The following is a 21008-nucleotide window of genomic DNA, read 5'->3' on the forward strand; positions in this document are numbered from 1 at the left end:
ATGCCGGTGCTGGGGACTAGGGTGGGCGGCAAAGCGCAAAAGCGGGAGGAAGTCAGTGCCCCGAGCGTCAGTTCCGTGCCTGGGTGTCCTTGACACTTCGGGGACCTTGAAAGGGGCCAGGGGGCGCCCCAGCCTGGGCCCGCGGCGCCGGCGGGAAGAGAGCCTAGACGGGGGGTGGGCTGGCGCGGGCCCGGAGAAGCAGCCCTCAGCTCCGGGTGCCATTCGCCAACCCGAAACCAGAGCCCGGGTCATTAGCGGGAAACCGAAGTGGCGCGGGGGATCGCATTTCAAAAGCTCAAATAGACTGACTGACTCGGATCGTTGGACTGGGGAGGGCGAGGAGGTGTCGAGAGCCGGACGGCTTGGACAGGGCCAATGTCCCTTCTCTAAGTCTCCCCCGTACCCCACACTCTCACCCTCACCCTAACCCAGGACTGGCTCGAAGTTGCAGGATCCGAGGGACACAGGCCGCCAGACTTCATCCCAGCCGCGTGGGCAGAAAGCGCCTTGCACCTGGGGCGCACGGACGAGGGGCCCTTATTCCCTACCCAAGCCCAAGGTGGGGGTGCTGTGTTCACCCGTCACCCCCGCTCCCCGCCACGTCCTCGCCTAGGTTCCATCCAGACCCCGGCCTAGGTCCCCCGGGTGTTTGGGGCCTCCAGATGCCCAGGCTGGGGAGCCTGGGCCACACAGTTCCCTAAGCAGACACCCCCTTTCCTGAGCGGGACCGCGTCCTCGGTAGCCCCCTCTCCCGCCTCTCGGAGGATCTATCTCCCCACCTGCCAAGCCCTCGGCTCCCACCTGGGACCAATGAGTTCAGAGAACGAGAGAAAGTAAATTTGCTTAAGTTCCTGGAAGCTGCTCAGGATCGAACCAGAAAAGAAAAAACGATGCCTGCGCAGGGAGTGTCCCCACCTGCGGTCCCCGGCTTCCGCGCCTGGGCAGATGGAGCACCGCGAGGGCTAGGGACGCAGGTGAGGACCCGAGGGCGGCGGAGAAAAGCCGGAGTCTCGCCCTCCCACCCGGCGGGAGAGGGAAACGAGTTAGCGTGGTCACCCCGGCGCATGACCGCGCGATGGTAACGCGCTGCCCCTCTGGATCCGGACCAGAGCACGGTATCTACTTGCGTGCCCCGCCGCGTGCGTTTGTAAGTGGGGGTTTGTCCCCATTCCACCTTCGCTGCATCCGCCTGGGAACCATGGCCCCAAGCGTGGGGTCTCCTCCCTTGACCCGGGAGACAGGGCCAGAGAATGAGACCCCGAGATAGAAACTGCACTTTCGCCCTGCCGGACAGACGCCAGAACAAATGTAAAACGGTCTCTCGTCTGAAAACCCGGTGAGACACACACTAAAATCCGACACACCCGCCCATAGATTTCTCTACATCCGGGATATAAGCACACCTCCACCTGAACTAGATAGACTGAGTAGTTCAAGTGGATTCCGGGGCCCACTTGGTCTCAAATGCCGGCTCACAGTTTCCCCGGGCGCTCCCGGGTCAGTGCTTTCACGGTTCTGAGCCTCCGTTCCCCCTACTTCGTAAAACAAGGCTTAAAGGTCGTCCGCGCACACCATAGGGTTAATTGTGAGGCGGCGTTAAAGGCGATCTCTTTTGTGGGGCGCTGAACCCAGTGCCTGTCTCTTGCACGTGCCCCGGTCTGCCAGCTCATTTTATTATTGTTGTTTCGTGTACTTTGAACGCCGACATCTGCAACATATACATCTTGATTATACGCATCTTGATTATACAACAACCAAAGGCATCTACATCCGGAACTGTCTTGCGCAGCAACTTCGAAATACAAATTGGAAGAGACGTCTCCTGGTAGGGCACGTACAAGTCCACGCGGACGCACACGCATCTACTTCTAACACCTGTAGCTCCTGGCTCCAGAATGCCCAAAGAATTACCCATAGGTACGAACTTTCTAGAGTTCTGTATCTAAGAGCCAGGTCGCGATCGAGGCCTGGCATCTGCACCCCAACAGCCACTCTTTTGGCTGGCTGCCGTGAGGTCAAAATTGGAAACCAGCGAGGCAGAAAAGCGCACGGACGCGAAGCGTTTCAAGCTTCTCGCAGAGCCCAAAGGCGGCTGCCTGTCTGCTGGCTTATGGGAAAGGTCAGCACCAGGGTTTTCCTTCTTGGATGGAATTTTTGGAAGGGCCTACCCGCCGGGAACTTGCCCCACAAAAGAAGGGTGGGTTCTAGGACAGCTCAGATTCAGAGGGAGGCTCTACACACAGACACACACACTAGCACACGCACGCCCGTGAGCGCACACGCGGCTCCCTCGAGCTTGGTGGGACCCGGGAGGAAGGAGCGCAGGGTCGTGACCCCGGCCTCTGCTAGAGCGCGCCCTTCGGCCCCTGCAATTAGCGCCGGGAGGTCAGCAGGAACTCGGACGCCTTCACCCGCGGCTCAGAGCACAGCAAAAAAAGAAAAAAAAAGAAGGGAGAAAAAAAAAAAAAAAGAGCCTGCCCCCTCCCCCGCCGCCGGTCTCAGACGCCCGGGCGCAGCCAGGCTTGGAGCCGATCTTCCCAAGGGGCGGGGGCCGAAGGGCTCAGGCTGGCACCGGCATTTGTCACCTTAAATCTACAAATCACGAAATCGCTCGGCCCAGCAGGCTGCGGTAGCTGACCCCAGCCCAGGCCCTTTACGGACTGCTGCTCCCACGAGCCGGGTGCCTTTCGTCCCCGTAGAAGCGACCAGGGTAGAAACCAGAAAAAAAAAAAAAAAAAAAAAAAAATCCAGCGTTGTAAAATAAGGAAGAGATACTGCACCAGGCACAAGGGAGTTGCATCCAGGGGAGATTCTGAGTGGTGTAGACTGGGGAGCGGGGATCCTTTCTCTCTTTATCTACTGATAAGGAACTCGGGTTATGCCCAGCCCTACAGGGTCGGAGGAACTAGTGGAGGTTTCTACACGGATCAGCAAGGTATTTGGTGAGAAAATAATGAGAGGGTGTCCCCTTCACTGAATTTCCGAAGGCTCTTGGAAACCCAGAGTCGGGAAGGACTGTTTTTCTCATCTGAGGCCCAAACAGGAGTTAAAGTGATATTCAGGAAAGAGATGAAGGCGGCTTCTTCCGATGCTGGGGGGGTGGGGGGTGTGCTGGGGGGGTGGGGGGTGTGCTGGGGTGGGGCCCAGAGAAGGAGGAGAGCCCGGGCTGGGGGTGGAGAGGATGAGAAGGGGCAAAGATGAAACACCCCAGCTCCGGAACCCGGGAGGCTCCGGGGAGTCGAGGAAGCGGCCGTCACCGGGGCGCATTCGTGGGCCAGACAGATAGGTGGCACTCGAAGCCCGGGAAAAAAAAAAAAAGGCGAAGGCGCCGGCCCCGAGTGGCCTCCGCAGCGGCCGCCGCCACCATAAAGCCCGCGGCGAGATTGCGACCGGCGCCAGGTGAGTAATAGGCAACGAAATCCACAGAGATTGCGAGCCGCTCACCCCCCGTCCATCAGCGCCACAAGAGTTACTCATTAACATCACTATATACAAATAAGATACACGGGAGATTAAATTAAAAAAAAAAAAAAAGGAAGCACTGGGGTAGAGAGGCTGACCACACGTCTGAGCACCGTCCGAGAATTTGGGGGTGGGGTGAGGAGGAGGTGAGCAAATCGGGACCGAGAAAGGAAAGCATTCGTTCCCTCCTTGAGGCCGAGGCTGTTTTCTGCCTCTCCCCACCCGGGTTAGGGACAGCGCCTCCCGGGCACCCCCAACCGACTGCCACTTTCCCGGGGCGCAGGCACTGCGCTTAATCGTTGGGCCAATAAACAGCCCCGGTCAGCTGCAGCTTCTGCGCGTAGGGCGCGCGCCCTGGAGATCTTCGGGCCCTTCGGAGAGCTAGCGCCCCAAAGGCCCCCAGGCCCCGCAAAGCTCCCCCACGCACCCACCTCCGACCCCGGTGGTTTTCCCTCCCACCCTGGGAGACAGTGCTGGAGAGGCTGTGGGCTCCCCACGTGCCTGGTTGGAGATGGAAGGGGCTATGCCCCCTCTCCAAAAGGTCTCGACCTCGATCTCCTTCCAAGTACAGGATGGGGTGGGGGGTGGGGGGGTGGCGGTTCCTCCTCGCCGGCCATTCAAGAGGCCCCGAAGGTGACAGGGACTTGGGGCCGGGCTGGCGGGCTCCAGGGAGGTGGGGGGCGGGGGCGGGAATGGAAAGGCAGCCGCCAGGCAGGCTCCGGCTGCGTCCTCACGTCAAGGCCCCCCGGGGCAAGAGACGGCCTGGAGGACCTTTCCGTCCTCCAACCCCTGCGACCCCCACCCTACCCCCCGCCCGCCCCAGCACGCACGCACGCACACACACACACACACACGCACACACACACACACACACACACACACACACACACACACACACACACACCTCCGAGGCGAGGCTGGGGGTGGGGAGGCCAGGAGACCAAAGACTGTCACGGCCTCACCATTTTTTATTGAATGTTTCAAAGATAAATCGAACTTCAAAAGGCAACTCCCCAAACAGCCCCGGAGGCTGGTTGGAGGGAAGAACTGGAGGAGGGTGTCAGCCTCCTGGTGACTTTTCCCTCAGAGGGGGGTCAAATATGTGCCCTGGAATTACCTTTTGGAAACTGCCCTCCTCCCTCGCGGGACACAAAGTTTGCGCAGAGCTGGCCGCGCGTCGCACGCACAGTCCGGGCTGAGGACTCGGAGGGGGTACCTTGGGTCAGCCTAGTCCAATTTGAGACACCGGAGACTCCAGGGGACGTTCGAGTTTATCCCTTTCTCGGGCGGCCTGGAGGGTTGCTCCCTTGCCAGGCCGGGGCTAGCCGCGGGGAGAGTCTGCTAGATTTTTTTATTTTTTCTTTTCTGCACACTGGGGCAAGAAAAAATTGACTTGGATGGCTCAGATTGAAGCGCAGAGAAAGAGCGAACCCCAAACGAAAACGTTCGCGGTCCTCGCACTCATTTTTGATCGGATTCGGCTGGGAAACACTGACTTAGGGAGCGAACATTCTTTTTCCATTAAAACTTAAGTATCTGCAATTGCGATTCTATCCAATTCTCATCAGCCCCCCTTCCGCCTCTCGTTTTGCTTCCTAATTTCAAGGAAAAGTAATTTCAGATTGAAGCGGCTCCCTTCCGCCGGCCGAGTAAGGGACTTTTGTTTTTAGCTTTGTAACTTGACTGACATCTCTTTTGGGTTCAGTGGGGGCGGTCTTAACTATTTAAAGGCAAAGAGAAGGGGCTAAAAAGGAAGCTAGGGAAGAAAGACTTGACTCCACTTTCAGGAAAGGTCCCTAAAAAAAAAAAACCAAACACTTAACAGGAGGCCCAAAGACATTTCAATAAAAATTTATTGAAATTTCAATGAGATTTTTAAAGGGGTGGGGGGAGATACAGAAAACCAAAGAACTCATCAACAATTATAACACAAAATATACCTTCATGAATTTTTGTCTTTAAACCATCTCTCAGCACCTGACTTTTTAACTGTGAATATATGTCTCTAGAGGCACCAATTCAAAACATCAACACTGAGGACAGTAAGTAGTCAATTCCACTTTGTTTTGAAGAAATCAGAGACTAGCAAATACAAATAGGAAAGAAAAATTAGAAAGTCAAACCACAGCCTCTGCACTCTCCATCCCCCCACCCGCCCCAAGCAATCTCAAAAACACTCTTAGGAATTTCAGGTGGGGCTAGGAAGTGGCACCACCTCCCCAGTTTTCGGTAAAATGGCAAATAGCACTTTCCCCCAGTTTTGGACATTAGAAAAGAAATTTTCTTTGCAGATGACTCTTTTGAAAACTATGTTGGTGTCGGTGCAGAAAGTGTGTTTTCTACTTTTAAAAGCGATCCTGTGACCTTGAAATAAAACTGACTATAGGAAAACAAAACCACAAAACCTGACAGCTGCAATCCTATTTACATAGAGCTATATACAATGTCAATAAATTAAAGTTTAATTTTCTGAGCATTCATATTCCACCTATTTACAAGAGTTATCAAATAATTACATAAATACTTTGTCTAATAGTCTCGCTTCTTCTTTATTTTTTTTTTTAAAAACCTTGTTATTGCATATACAGGAAACAGAAAAGAACTGCCAGAGGGACAACATGAATCCTGCTACAGAACTTAGATAAAATAAATTCATTTTTGGTATCTTCCCCATCCCTTCCTTTTAAGCCATCCCCCTTAAGGTTGTCAATGTTCTAGGAAAAGATAAGGGGTCATATTTTCTCTCTAAAAGCAAGCATTCAAAAATAAAACCCACAAATACATTACTGTGGAACATGCAAGAGACCTAGAGCTCTTAAAACATCACAAGAATTATTAAAAAGACACAGATTTCCTTAATAGAGACTAAACAAGAATGGCAGAGACTTCCCTCCCCAAACAATGCTGCCCAGTAATTTATTTAGAACTGATATGCACGTCACTAGAAAGTTTTTAATCTTCACGAACAGAATCATGTTAATGTATCCATTTGTCCCCAGTATTTTTTTTTTTTTCAATTTTGTGTTTCCACTTGGGACGGTGAAGGAAAAAAAAAAAATATATATATATATATATATATATATCTTCACTGGGGGAGAAACTTTTCAACACCTCCCCTCCTGGGGCCTGGCTACCTCAGATCTTCCCACAGCTTCCAGAACAGCCCCCAAGGAGTTGCTCTGGCCGCCAAGGCTTTAACTCCTACCCCCAACAGCTCAATGCAACTGGGACGTTTCTGAGCCAGATCCCGGATGTATAAACCACAGCCAAGAAGACAGGGCCTGTTTCTAGCACATTCTCTCCAGGGAGTCCAGCACCCCTTTCCCAGACAAGGCTGCACAAAAAAGGGCTGACCTCACTGCACGCCCGGGGTTTATGTGACATCCCACAAAGTGCACTGCAGACTGGATTGGACTGGAATGAAGAGACTTTTCTGGGGAGGGGTTTACGGGGAGGCGCTGCGGGACCTGTCGGGCTTGGCTTCCAGGCCGCTGACCAACCGCTGGATGTTCTGCAGTTCGCTGGTGGCCGCCTCCTTCTCCGGGCAGAGTTTGGGCGACAAGGACACGGAGCTGGAGGAGAGCGTGGAGGAGCGGCTGTTGAGTTCCGAGCCCGAGTCCACGGCCACCGAGGCCGGGCTGGCGGCCAGGGCGGCGGCCTTGCCGTCGAGGGGGCCCGCTGCGGCGGCGGCGGCGGCCATGGACGGCAGGGCGGTGGTGAGCAGGCCGCTGCTGTCCGGCACCGGCAGGGGGATGGAGTACGGGCTGTAGCGCAGCCGCGGGCGCATGGTGTTCAGGTTCAGGAAAGGGTGGCGGTGCACGGAGCTGGAGGCTGCCGCCGAGGAGGCGGCCGCCGCTGCGGCCATGTACGTGTAGGGATAAGGAAACAGGCTTCCGAAAGGCGACATGGCCAGGCCCTGGGCAAGGAGGAGAACAACAGGACAGAGTGAGCAAGCGGGGCCTGCGCGGTGGGGAGGAGCCGACCTCATCCACCACCCCTCCTCCACCCCCTACCATCCCCTCCGATGAGTCCTTAACCTCACTCCCTGGGATGGGGGGCGGGGGTGGGATGGGGAGCAGGACGCTCCAACTTCTGCGTCTAGACCCAAATCTGAGCTGTGTTACTCTAAGCCAAAGTACTCCCTAGGCCTCAGCTTTCTTGTATGGCAAAAACGGAAAAGTTCAACACCTCGTATTCTTTCGGGGGACTCTGTGGGTATGAAATGAACTGCTGCCGCCTGCAATATGCTTCACATAAGGTGCTTGGCCATCAAGACTGCTGGAAATTCTCCCATCAGTCAGTTGTTCCACCTGTTAAATGGGGCTACAGTCTACCCCACAAAAGTAGCTGGCTGAAAACCAGAGGGCATAAACTATTGGACATATATTTCCACCCCCCCCCACCCCGCCAATTCTTGTTGCCCCACCTCACAGCCCTTCCACTCCATTCTAGAAGTTTCTAAAAAATAAATAAATCTGGGGAAGATCCTTAAGCAAAAGGCAAAGGGGTGAGGGTAAGTTGGAAGGGGAGAGAGTAAAGGGTATTTGCTATGAACAGAGATGGAGAAATCATCTAGCCCCAGATATGCTGGTGGAGCCCCAGATATTAAAAGTGGAGAAACTGAGGTAGGCCCCAGTATAGGAAGTCACTCAGCTAGCAAGTGGCAGAAGCAGAATTCAAATCCTGGGGCCCTGGCTTGGACCCATTGCCTCAGTAGTACTGTTACTACTTGTTGAGCCAGGAAGCCCCTCACCCACCTGTCACCTACCTACCAGTGATGGCTCCAGAAAGGGCTAGATCAAGAGATGGGAGGGATGGCAGAAGGGCAGAAGCCAGCCCTTTTCTGGTTCCCTCCTCCCTGGAGGGGAGGAGGCAAAAGGCAAGGGCGTGCAGAAAACCTCATAGAATCTTTTTGCCCAGGTTCAGAGCACTTCCAGCCGCCTGAAATGTCTCCCCACAGCTGCCCGGAGTCCCTACACAGCTGTCTCAGCCTTACACAGGCTGCTAGGCCTGCCATAGCCCCAGTCTGTCCTCTGACATTTCCCACGTGTGCACAAACTATTAACCCTTTGGGAAGCAGCTTGGCCTGCTTGCAGTGAGGGATGGGAGGGGGCAGGGAAGTAGCTTCATATTGGAGGGTACAGACTCAACTCATCTGCAGGGAGTCAGTTCCCATCCCCAAGCCATGATCTCTCCCTAGTCTTGGGGGAGGGCTGGCTGTAAAACATTTAAGAGACATTTCAACTCTGAAGCTAAAATCACAGCCCCTGGAAAAGGCCCCCAGAGTCTGAATGCCTAGGGCTAGAGACTCATGTCTACCACCTACCTACCAGCTGTGTGATCTTGGTTAAGTTACTCAACATTTCTGAGCTCTGCTCTTTCATTTAGAAGGTGGAGGTGATCATAGGATCACCGAAAAACAGAATAGATCAAGCACTGAGAAGAGCGTGCCTGGCACAAAGGAAATGCTGTGGAGAGTTATTATCTATTATACCACCTAGTTACTCTGCTAGACACAGCCCTTAACTTAGGGGGAAAATTGTTTTCTTAAGTTTTGAGGGGGTGGGTGTGAGGTTATGATGAATCAGTGAAATAAGCCTTGCCCCTAGTAATAATAATAAGTTATTATTAGGCAGGGAGACTTGGTGAGGGTCTGGTTCTAAAAGGCAGGCAAAGGAGAGTGCATGGAAGGAGGGGCTACAGAGGCAGCTGATAAATACCTGAGAGGCCAGAACGTGCTGCTGAAGATGGAAGGGCAGGGTGGCCGACGCCCCCGACAGTCCCTGCGCCGCGGCAGCCGAGGCCATGGCCGTGGAATCCAGGCCCGAGACGCCTGTGGAGGCCCCGGACACGGTGGCCAGCAGGGGCCCCATGCCTGCCGCCATGCTGGAGAAGGCGCCCCCCATGGCGAACTGGCCGGGGTGCAGGAAGAGCGGGTGCCCGTTGAAGAACTGCTGGCCGGCCAGGCCAGGGGCGAAGCCGAGGCCAGGCAAGGGGCCCTGGCCCAGGTGCGCGGCGGCTGGGTCCGTCTGCACGGTGAGCGGCGCGAAGGCCTCCTTGCCCGGCAGCACGCGCGCCTCCTCGGCGGCCTTGGACGTGGCCGCGCTGTCGCGGCCCGGGCTCCGGCGCTCCTCGGCGCCCAGGCCGCGGGTGCTGGACGAGATGGTGGCCGGGCTGTGGCGCGAGTCGGGCGACGCCTTGTCAAGCCGCCCGCTGTCCCGGGCTCGGCCGCCGGGCTCCGCCGCGAAGAGGTGCGCCTTGACGGCCGGGCTGCCCTTGTCCCTGCACGGATCCTCCGACGTGGTGGTGGATATCTTGGCCGTGTCACAGGCCTCAGGGCCGTGCTCCTCTTTGCTGTCAGCCTCCGCGTCGCTCTCCCCCTCGCTGGGACACAGATCTACCGCGGGAGGGGGAACACAAGCCAGGCGGAAGGGCGTTAGCTCTAAAACCTGGGCCAGCACAACTCCAGTGCCCCACTTGGAATCCCCAGCTCGGCCACTTCCCAGCTGTGCAACCCGGGGAAAGCCTCTTAACCCCTCTGCACCTCAGTTTTCTCATCTGCAAAGTGGGAGTGTGACAATACCTCAGACTTCGGAGGAAGGGTTCCACCAGCTAGTCATGTATTTCAAGTCTCTAGCTAGAGCCGCAATCCTCCCTGCAGTAGTGAATTTTACTATTTTATACATGTGGACTGATCTCCTACTAGGTCAGACAAAGCCTTTACTGGCCTTTCCCCCCCACTGGATTGCAAATTCACTTTAAAAAAAATAAAAACTGATTTACACTAAAATTCAGGGCAGGAACACTTTCTAGTTACCCGCTTTGTTCCCTGAATGATTGATTTCAGTCCCTTCCACAGATTTGTGGACTCTTTCAGGAAGATTTGTTTGGAGAGAACCCTGACGTCTGAATCGGCAGTGGCAGACTTGAACACCCATCCCCCAACACACACACTCCCCGGAGCCTTCTCTGTTTGCCTGTCTCTGCAGACAGAGATGGGTGATGGCTGAGGGAGGGCGGGGGGCTCACTGCCTGGAGACAATCATAGATTTTCTTTTGCTCTCACCACACCCTCTGTGGGTGTCCTACCAGAAAAAAAAGAAAAAAAGAAAAAGCGATCCCATTTTGTGTTTAAAGCTTAAACAGATTGAAGACATAAAGGACTTTCATTTTATTTCACTTAAACAGGTTTCTTCCCCTTGAGAGCATGTGTGTCTTTCCAAATAAATAGTTCTTGCTCTTTAAACACAGGAAATCAACTGAGGATCCGAGCAGCTCCTCCCCTTCCACCCCTGCCCTCCCCAGCTCCCACTCTCAGGGCTCCATCTCCTATCATAGGTCTAGGGTGGCTCTAGAGCTGAATTTTTCTCAGCCCCCTTCCCTGTTCCAAGTGGCAGAGAATCTCCCGTGCCCCCCACCCCGACCCCCCGCCAGCTCAACATGTTTTAAGCTAGAGTTCAAAGATACTAAAAAAAAAATCAGTTGTTACTTGGTTGGAGGTACAAAAGAGAGGGCTGCTCCAGCCCCCTACTCCCAGAGGGGACACAGGAACAGAGAGACCACCCCCTCATCCCTGCCAGACCAACGTCTGGGAGAAAGGAATCTGAGAGCTCAGACTAACTTTGAGGGGCTGGGGACACCCCTGATCACCCTTGGTGAGATTTGGCTTCCGTTTTACAAACTTCTAGAAGGATCTAAAGCTTTGGAGGGGCAGGTTCCCTGGTGGATGCTCCCAGGTCCCAACTCTTCATTCAAACCTCCAAGACCTGGAGAAATCTGAGACGTCAGAGGTGGCCAGGCTCACCTTTGAGGTTGGATGTTCCTACTGTGGACACGGCCGGGGAGGAGGACTGGGCGAAGCAGTTGAAGGCGGCCTGTTCGCTGGAGGACTCGTCTGAGGTGCCATTCTCCTTTTTGTGTCTGTCATCAAACACCCTCATGGACTGCAGGGTGAGTTGCTTTCTGTGGCAGAAGCCGACACCCGGCATTATAGAGGATGTTCCCCCCTCTCCAAAGCCTCACCCTCTCCAAAAGGTTTGGGCACACACACCTCGCCCGGCCTGCCCCCAGGATGACACCAATTCCCAGAAATCTCTGTGCCCCGGGGGGCGGCCACAAGGATCCAAGCATTGTTCGGGACCCTGGGACTGGGCTGAAGACTGTAGCCCAGAGGGAGGGAGGGAGGAAGAAGGCTTGTATTCAAGACCAGAGGGTTTCCCTAGGAAAGGGGCACTGGCTGGGGCTTGCTCTTTAAAAGCCAAGAGCAAGAGGGGAGATGGGAGCTGGCCAGATCGGCTGAGCAGCCAGCCTCACAGACCAACGAGAACAGAGGACTCAAAGTAGTGAACACAAACAGCAGACCAGCTCTGGACTGGTTGCTAAGATTGGGAGGAAGTGGTTATTTCATGGTGTACTTTACTGTAATCGTTTCACCAACACATTAATCGGACTGAAAAAGAATCTAGGTGAGAAATTATTTTTTAATGCCCACCCATTCCCCCAGGGGATAGGTTAAAACTTGGTGCTGATTTTCTAGATTTTCAAAATTCTTTGAAAGTGAGTGGGGAAGGGGAGAGCTTCTTTTATATGCCATCCAGCTGTCAGCTTAATGCAAAATGATACATGTCCCCACAGAAGGAGGGAGCCATATATGTCTCCAGGGGCCTAGGTTCTGTCTGAGAGTATTTGTAAGACAAGATTGCAAAAATTCCACAGCGTTTTGTGAATGGCTTAGTCCTTTCCTGGGACTTGCCCAGAATGAACTTAAATTAATTAGGAATTAATAGGGGTCTGTATATAATCTGTTATTCCTGATACTTTTCTTCCAGAGACATCTATGGGGGTGGCCTAGCTGACCTTCTTTAAGGTAATATGGAGGAAGAAGAAAAAGTAGTGTAGTGAAATCTATAGACTCTTGATCAAGGGGGAGTAAATTGTTTTCTACCCTTCCACCACCCTTCTCAAGAAAAGGGCCTGCATCCCACTTCTAACAGCTGAGTCCTAGGTCTCAGAAAAGTGATTTTCTAAATTGTGTGAGAAATGACTGCCACAGCTCACCTTTTTTCTCTCCTGCCATTTCCAGTGTCCCGGAAACCTTTTGCAAAAGGGTTGTTGTCTATTTTTAACTGAGTTATCTAGAGGAGGAGACACAAGCAAGAAAGAGATATTGGCTTCATTTTCTAGAATGTTCCCAGAGGTTGCCCCCCAACTCAAATGATCCATGCGAAACCTGACTTCCAACCGGAGAAGTCATTTGGATATGCCAGGTTAAAGAGAGAGAGGAGAACACAGCAGAAGTTTGAGGGGGCCCGGGAGGAAAACCAAAGGAACCTGTGCGATGGCTGGCATTGCCTATTGCTATTGCTAAGTCACTTCAGTCGTGTCCTGTGCGACCCCATAGACGGCAGCCCACCAGGCTTCCCCGTCCCTGGGATTCTCCAGGCAAGAACACTGGAGTGGGTTGCCATTTCCTTCTCCAATGCATGAAAGTGAAAAGTGAAAGTGAAGTCGCTCAGTCATGTTCGACCCTCATCGACCCCATGGACTGCAGCCTTCCAGGCTCCTCCGTCCATGGGATTTTCCAGGCAAGAGGACTGGAGTGGGGTGCCATTGCCTTCTCCGTGGCGTTGCCTATAGGAGGGCAAACCAGGGATTCTGGGCTGCAATGATCCTGCCTGGGCAGCCAACCACATGGGCTTAGAAATGGAAAAGTTGTCAAAAGGGTAACCTGTGGATCTTAAAATTATGCCTTCATTTTGATTTTTTTTATATATAGGGCAATTGATCATAAAATATGTTATGGTATATTTCCTGCCCAAACACATGCACATACATTCACACAGCACACCTTCCAACTTTTTCTGTACATCTAATAAAATGATTTATGGGATTTCACTACCTTTGTGCTGGACTGGGTTTGATTTTTTTTTTGCTGGGTGGGGGTGGGGGGGACGTGTTTGAGGAATTACAATATTGACAATTACAGATTTAAAAGGACCGAATGACTGCTGGAAACATTTGTTTTCATTTATATGCCCCTGCCACTGCCATTAGGTGGAGAAGGCCCGTGGCTGCTTTGATCAAAAATGCTATATTTTATTATTCCATTAACAACTTAGATTCACAGGGTACTGGGTCCAGAAGGAGTGTGCATTTTACATGCTAAGGAAAAAGTCGGATGTCGTCTCTCAAATCCCTTTCCTGGGATAGAGGCAGAGGAAGGGGATGATGTACACAGAGTTCGCTGGAGGTGGAAAAAGGGCCCCTGGATGGATTCTTGTTCTTGGAGTCAATTCCTGTTTGTACTTCTTTCAGGGAGAGGAGACCTTGATGTCTTTAGTCTTCAGATGAAGGAAACATAACTGCAACACCCCATCAGTGGGCCACAGAGGACCCACCCATAGTGAGAGTGAAATCAAAATGTAGGGCGGCGTTGTTTGGTGAGCTGGATTGGCACTGAGGACCAGGGTTCAGAAGTTGAAGAGGGGTCCTCAGGTGCCCCCCCCACCCCGCCCCCCTACCCTCACCCCTACCCCCAGTAACTGCCTGCTAACAGCCATGCTGGAGACTGGTGGCCTCGTAGCACTTTCTCTGTGTTGCTCTGTGCACACACCCATGACCTTCAGGCCACTATAGCTTACATACCAGGTGCTGTCTGCTCTTCCATTTGGGGGTACTCCTAATCCCCGGCCTCAGGCCCAGGGAGGGGAAAAAAAAAAAACCTTCAAATGAAGTGGTAACTTTGGTCATCTCATCTCAAAAGCCTCAGACAACTCAATTAGCATGACCCTGTGATCAGAGTAGTTTTTTTCCAAACACACACATACACACACACACACCATAAAAAACACAGCAGCATAAAAGGTAATAAAAACCAGACCAGCTACTCGAGATTTCTGGCTAGGGGAGAAAATCTGGTCTCCGCTGAGACTCCCCTCCCAAGATCCCTACCGGCTTTTGCCTTCAATTTTTAGCTGGTTCCTTTCTAACCTGATTTCTGGATCCTTCTTCCTGAATGAAAAGAGGAGGAATCTTGAAACAGGGGAAAGCTCGGGGTGGGGGTGGGGCAGGCAACCTTAAGGTGGTTACAGGAGTTTCTCACTGGCAGTGTTAGTTTGGCTTTTTTTTTTTTTTTTTTCTTCCACTCAGCATTGGATCCCTAGCTGGTTAAGTTTTTTTAGTTTTCTTTCTGCCTCTGCTATGTGCCACTGCCCCCTTCCCCCCAAGCTCCACTGAAAGTCAAATCACAAAAGAAAAATCAGACTCCCATTGCAATGCTCTTATAACTTTCTCATCCTTGCCCCAAAGCAGTTTAAGGGATGAGAGTGGGGGTGGGGAGGTGTTAATATCACCATTAAAAAGGAAAGCGACTTTGGTTACCTTATCATTCTGGTATGCAGTCACAGCGATGAATTCGGTTTCGGGGAACAAGTATGTCCGAAAAGTACTATAAGGAAGTTTTAAGATGTCATTGGCCCTCACGATGTGGAACCGGGGCTGGTATTTATGCATGGAGTTCAGTATAGTCTGCAGGGGCCGGAAGAGGAGAGAAACACATCACAAGAGGATTTATCGGAAGACCAATGGGTTCCTAGGACCCCTGCCAGGCTGACGTCTACCCCACCAACGGCACCAGGGAGCCCACCTTCTCGGAGTACCTCGGTGGGAATCTTCAGCTCCCCACATGTTACATTCTGGAGAATCCAAATTGCTCCTCAGTTTCCAAAGGGTGCCCTCCCCCCACCACCCTCACCATCTAAGTTTGCTTTGTTGAACCCTAGCCTACCTGAGTACCAAAACTATAATTCCCCTGCCACGTTGCTTGATCACTTGGGAAGGCCAAAGTCTTAAAAGATAGAGAAAAACATGCATTTTAATTTACAAAATGATTCAGTCCTTTAAGCGCCCACTAATTGATGAGCCCAATCCACTTAAAGCCCTGAAAGGCTGAACTCTAGAGAGGAATATTTATGCCTTAATCAAATCAAGGGCTTCAAATGCAATTCCTGCTTGCTGAAGATATGTCCATGCCATTCATGTCTTCCTGGGCCTAATCTTTCTGCTTATTCCTCACTTATCACTCTGTTTATTTTATTGAAATGTTGGGGAGGCGTAGGGGCAGGGGGCAAAAGGTCCCTTGCTTGACTTTTACAAGCAATCTAAGTCTCTGGAAAGTTTCTAGGGACTCCCGCACTGAATCCATATATATACTTGAAACACACATACAATTTTTGTACCGGGAGATCTAGGTCTCATTTCTGGTAAACCTGACCTTCACCTGAGCCAGATTCTTTTTTAGTCCAAGGGAAGAAAATCTTTCAAAATCTGTACCCACACCGTCTCACCAATGGAGTCGAGGTTTCAAACCTTAAAACCCTCCCAAACAATACTATGACCGGTTTCAAAATAGAAGTATGATATCGTAAAACAAATCCTTTACGAACACCTAACTTTAATTTTCCATCTTCACGATGGGTTTTTAACTTTCCTGTCAGGTCAAGCAGTTACCAAGACCTGGCCTTGCCACGGAACAGGAGCCGATAAAGTTCTCTCGCCCCTCACTTATTTTAGAACGCCAGGCCTTGTATTATCCGAAGAGAAACACCCCGGAATTCTCTGTGGATCGAACAAGTTTGCTATGCTTTGTAACTGAGAGCGAGGGAGAAACTGATTTTACCTGGAAGCGGAAAGCACTGCCTTTGCTAGGGAGAAGACAGGAAATTTTAGGAAGGCAAGCAGTGAAACTTACAAATCCGTGCTTGTCCGAAATGTTGTTGGTGAGTTTCAGTTTGTGGAAAGTGACAACTTTGGACATCCACTGTTCCCCAGTAGCAGGGCTGTCCGGGTGGATGTACATTCTCTTCGGCATTTCAGGATCAGCCTTTCCTGCTACCATCCACCGGGAATTGTGAAATTTATAGCGACAGTCATCCGCAGCGATAATGTCCATCAGCAAAATATATTTGGCTTTTTTATCCAGCCCAGAACACCTTACTTTAAATGGAGGAAACATTCGCCTACAAGGGAGAGAAGAGGGAAGAAAAGAAACGGGGAAAAAAAAAAAATCACTCAGAATCTTGGGTTTGATCCTCTATGCTAAAATACTTCAATTAAATTTAAAACTTTCTGTTACAAAGGATGATCTTGCACTGGTTCAGAGTATGACGACTGGGTGCAAAATTGCTTCCTTCAGCAACAGAAGAATTAAATACGCTTCAATGTCTCTATTTTAAACCGCCCAAGATTCAAAACAAGTAAATAAGGGGCACTGGGTTTCTCTACATTGTCTAATAATTTCCTTGTAATTTTTTGGTCCCCTGTGTGACTTTTTAGGTTGCCCTCCTTAGAGGTAAATTTTTGCTTATGCCTTTTCCTGCCGGGGTCTAGTTCTAAACAGCTTGGGGCAGGATTTTAGTCGACTTTGGTTAATCAAGGCTAGACTTTTCCACCACCCATGGATGAGAAAATGTTAAACGTATCAAGAAAAGAAATATCAAGTCGGGACCCCTCTCGGCTGTGGCACAGTAATCCCGATGCTGGCGAAATGAAACTACTTCGGTGAGCTCTCGAAAGGAATTCTGTAGACTGGGGTGGACTCAGAGGCCTGATCACCAGCCTGCCTAGCGCGCTGCTAACCACATTACCCCCACTGCTCGGGTCCAGACCCAAACTACAAGACTCCACCACCAAACTGGTCTTTATTTCCCTGAAGTGTTAGCATTCTGTACTTTTGACTTAAAAGGGAGCGGGGAATGCATCACTATGAAACTGTCTTCTGGGCTGGAGGATAAGTGGCAAACTTTGGCCTCGTTCAGCTTGGAAAGACACAGAGAGCTAAAGACAAGAGGAGATTTTCCTTTTATGCCTTCAACTGTATGCCTTGATAGACTTCAATGTCATTAAAAAAAAAAATCAGTGACTTTAAATGACAGGCACGCTTTGGTCAGGCCAGGACCTCTATAAACAGTATGTAAAATATAGTCACATACGAAACAGCAGTACGTGTCTCCCTTCTGGCTCCTTGGGTCTGCAAACACAATCTGAATCATCCAGAGTTGCCTGTTGAACTCTCCCTTTGATTACAGACACACGAAGCAGCATGGACAAGCCCCAAATCCCCTTCGCTTTCTCTCTAAACCTGGCAGGGGGCAGGCTCAGGCCCCCTCCAGATCCAGAAGCTAGGCTGGAGGGTTGAAAGGGCAGGGCAGTTTCAGCCAGGCCTCCCACTACCACACAAACAAAAAGAGCTGTTCAGTGTAAATGAAACAGACAAAAATACAACATCTACAAAGACACAGGGATGGTCCAGAAAGGTTTGCACAGTGAGTTTTCCTGCAATGGGGGTACTTTTCTTTCTTCCTGCAGAAGGTATCTGCGTACCACTGAAAAATTCTACCTATCCCATAGAGAATCCGGTATGCAGACCAAGTAGGAAAAACCACCCGCTGCAGACGCCCAGGTAAGCTGAAATTTCCTATCACTGGGGCAAGGCCGGGGAGGTTTCTGTACACAGTTCTGGGCGGAGGGGACTAAGTTTTCCTCTAAGTCAAATAACTGGTAAACCGACTGTTCTGGGAGAAGATAAATATAAGGAGAAAAGAAACCTCCAGTCGCTTAGGGGAGTTGTGGGGGCGGGGAGGGTGCGTGGCTTGCTTACCTTCCCGACTTGGTAATGACCATCTCCGTGCCCCGCTTGTGGAATTGATCCCAAAGTTCTTTGGCCTCCAGGTGTACCTTGGGGTCATCTTCTACTTCTTCTTCGGGTTCCATGGTCTTCAGGGGCCTCAGATGGGTCTGAGGTCCCAGGGACGAGAATGGGATGCCGGTCTCGGCCGCCCCCACCAATTGATCCATGATCGGCTTGGCCAGGGCGCCGGGCAGCGAGAGCGCCGCCGCGCCGTTGGGAGGCAGCGTCAGAGCGGGGAAGAAAGGCGGCTGATGACCCAGCACCGCGCTCATGGCGAAGTCCGGCGCCCGGTGAGGTAGGAACGGATGGTAGGCCATGCTTGTCCCAGGAATGACCGGATCTCTCATGGAGAGGCTCATCCACTCCAGGCGGGGCGCTGGGCTCCAGCCGGGGACAAGTCCGCAGCTGCTGTTTAGTTTAGTTTTTTTTTTTTTTTAACAGCAGCGCATAGTTTGGAGGGGGGAAAAAAGCGAAAGAAAAAAGGCGGTGGGAGGATCACAACGAAAGCACCTCAAAGTGAAGAGTGGGAAGTGTCTTTGGGGCAGGGGAAGGCCGCTTTTAAAGAGGGCAAGGCGAGAAATCAGGAGACATAGTCGCTTGGGTGACTGTCCCGGTGTCTGGCGTTTCCAAAAAGCCGCTCCTGGAAGTCGGTTTCCGAGGCGAGGGGAGCGAGCAGGGTCTGGACTCGCGCCGGAGCCCTGCTGCTTGGCTCGAAATAGACACGCCTGCCCTGGGTCCCGGCGATCGCTCCCCAGCCCCCAGTTCTTTGTTGCCAATGCGGACGGCTCTCCTAGGAGACTTTTTTTTTTTTTTTTTTTTACCTTTTCTTCTCCTTCTTCTTCCCCCGCCCCCCAGTCTCTAGCCTTTCCCTTTGGCTCGAGGGAGGCGTCTGCAGTTGCGCTAGACCGACTGGAACTGCGAGCGAAGAGAGAGGGAAAAAAAAAGAAGTCTCTCTCCTTAAAAAAAAAAAAAATCTCTGATGGAAGCCCTCTTCTACCAGCGCTATCAAAACTTGAACTGCACGCGGGCTTCCGTTCGCCCTTCTCCTCCGCCTTCCTCCGCTCCGAGCCTCCGGAGGGTGTCTGGTTTTCAATCCGAATCTTGCTGTGTGTGCTCTGCTCCCGCGCCTCTCTTCCTTGTCCTAAAACGTGAGCGAATTCCCTTCCTAAATCAGCGTCCAGACGCGCAGGGCTGGGAGGATTTAGGGGGGGAAGGAGGAGGGGAATGAAAAGAAGGGAGAGAGAGAGAGAGAGAGAGAGAGAGAGAGAGAGACCGGAGTGGGAGAAGGAGCGCCAGGAGAGGGAGGGAGCGAAAGAAAGCCAGCTAGAGCTCCTCGCCACCCTCCTCCGCCTCTAGAATTCCCCGGGCGTCTGCTCGGCGGTCTAGAAGGTCGGGCTCTGCTGTGGGCTGCGGGGAGCCGGAGGCCTCTTGATTGGCTCTTTGACGCTTTCGGACCAATTGTGTTGCTGCATAGGCGTGGTTTTCACAGGTCGAGTGCTGGGGGATAGAGCCGAGTTATAAAAAGAAGGTGTCGGAAACTGTAACGTCGCAGCGCCGCAACGGTACTACTGCCTGTCCTGTGAATATGTCAACATGATCAGAGGGAGGGCGGGGAGCCACTGGGGAGCGCGCGCACCGAGTCGCCTCTAGGTGGCTTATCGAGAGATCGCAGCAGCCCCGGAGCTCGCTCTCTTGCTCGCTCGCTCTGGCTCAGTCCATGTCTGAAATGCCTCAGTCATCCAGCCCGGGATCGAGGGAGGAGGCTGGGCAGGAGGGAGCACGGGGGAGGGAGGCGGGAGCTAGCGAGCCTGGCCAGGAAGGCGGAGAGCGCGCAGGGCGCCGGGCAGGGGCGCTCGCCTCTCGCGCGCTCGGCTCGCTTCTCCGGCCGCCGCGGGCGTTTCTCTCTCCCGCTCACCCTTTTAACTCGGCTCCGGGCGAGCGGAGCGGACGGCCCCGGCTCCCGTGAGCTGCCATCCGGCCGCCGGGCGCCGCGGAGAGGCGAACGCCGCCGTCTCCAGGCTTGTGCGCGCTCTCCAGCCCCACGTGGAGCCAAGCTCTTCCCGGCCGCCGCTCAAGGGCTCCCGAGCTCGGGTATTTCTCGTTGCCGGGCAGCAGGGCTCGCGCGCGGGCTCCCGAGCACGCGGGTGCGGCCAGATCTCAGCCCACGCGAGGGGGCTCTCTCCCCACCGCGCCCCACCCGAAACTATGCGCGGAGACCCAAACACCCCCAGCACATTTGTACGCGAACACGCGGCAGTCCACTAGGACTCAGCCACCCGCGGAAACCATATACACGCAAACACTGACCCAGCCTGCGCTGTAGCCCCTGGTCTGCGCTCAACTCACTCCGGAGGCGGATTCGGGCTTTTTTCAAATGGATTTACCAGCCCTTTTAGATAGATCTCGTCTTCCATTTGGACTCGGGCTCCCGGTTTTCCACCTGAATGTGTGTGAGAGCAGAGAGGGTATCTGAACAAAGTGAGCACAGCGAGGGACTAGGTTCTGGGCCTGTCCGCGTCCAGCCGTCGCCCTCCCCTCGGCGGTAGGCAGGGTGAGGAGCTGCTGGAATGGGGTGGGCGAGCTGGTGGGCGGAGGTGCTCCAGGCCCGTTATCTTCTCCAGGCTTCGCAATTATCTCTTGGTGCCTCAGTTCTTTTCTCCACCCAGAGACTTATCTCGCCATAAGTCGGGGGTGAATTTGTAAAACAAATCGTGAAACGCCCCCACCCCAGAGGCGAGGTGACTGGCTCCAGTTCAGGTGTGTGTGTGGGGGTGGGGGGTGCTCAGCAAGGGTGAAGGGGAGGGACGCAACAGGATCTTATCCATCAGACGTGTCGCCGAATTGGTAACTGTTACCGCAG

At 52.8% G+C, this 21008-nt stretch overlaps 1 protein-coding gene across 2 annotated transcripts; it reads right to left on the reverse strand.

Annotated features, from left to right (window-relative positions):
* Nucleotides 1-5297: 5297 nt before the first annotated feature.
* Nucleotides 5298-18669, reverse strand: TBX3 (T-box 3). 2 transcript variants are annotated; one of them, XM_027566688.1, is made up of 8 exons: nucleotides 18119-18669; nucleotides 16211-16478; nucleotides 15248-15307; nucleotides 14842-14988; nucleotides 12520-12596; nucleotides 11267-11424; nucleotides 9183-9859; nucleotides 5298-7378 (listed from the first exon to the last, which is right to left on the reverse strand). In XM_027566688.1, the coding sequence occupies exons 1-8, from the start codon at nucleotides 18505-18507 to the stop codon at nucleotides 6908-6910; spliced, it is 2247 nt and encodes a 748-aa protein (XP_027422489.1). In that variant the 5' UTR covers nucleotides 18508-18669; the 3' UTR covers nucleotides 5298-6907. The 2 variants fall into 2 exon arrangements, with proteins under 2 accessions (XP_027422489.1, XP_027422490.1); XM_027566689.1 differs by lacking the exon at nucleotides 15248-15307 and having other exon boundaries at nucleotides 6908-7378.
* Nucleotides 18670-21008: the final 2339 nt, after the last annotated feature.

This window comes from Bos indicus x Bos taurus, chromosome 17 (assembly GCF_003369695.1).
Source record: "Bos indicus x Bos taurus breed Angus x Brahman F1 hybrid chromosome 17, Bos_hybrid_MaternalHap_v2.0, whole genome shotgun sequence".
Taxonomy (NCBI): Eukaryota; Metazoa; Chordata; class Mammalia; order Artiodactyla; family Bovidae; genus Bos; species Bos indicus x Bos taurus.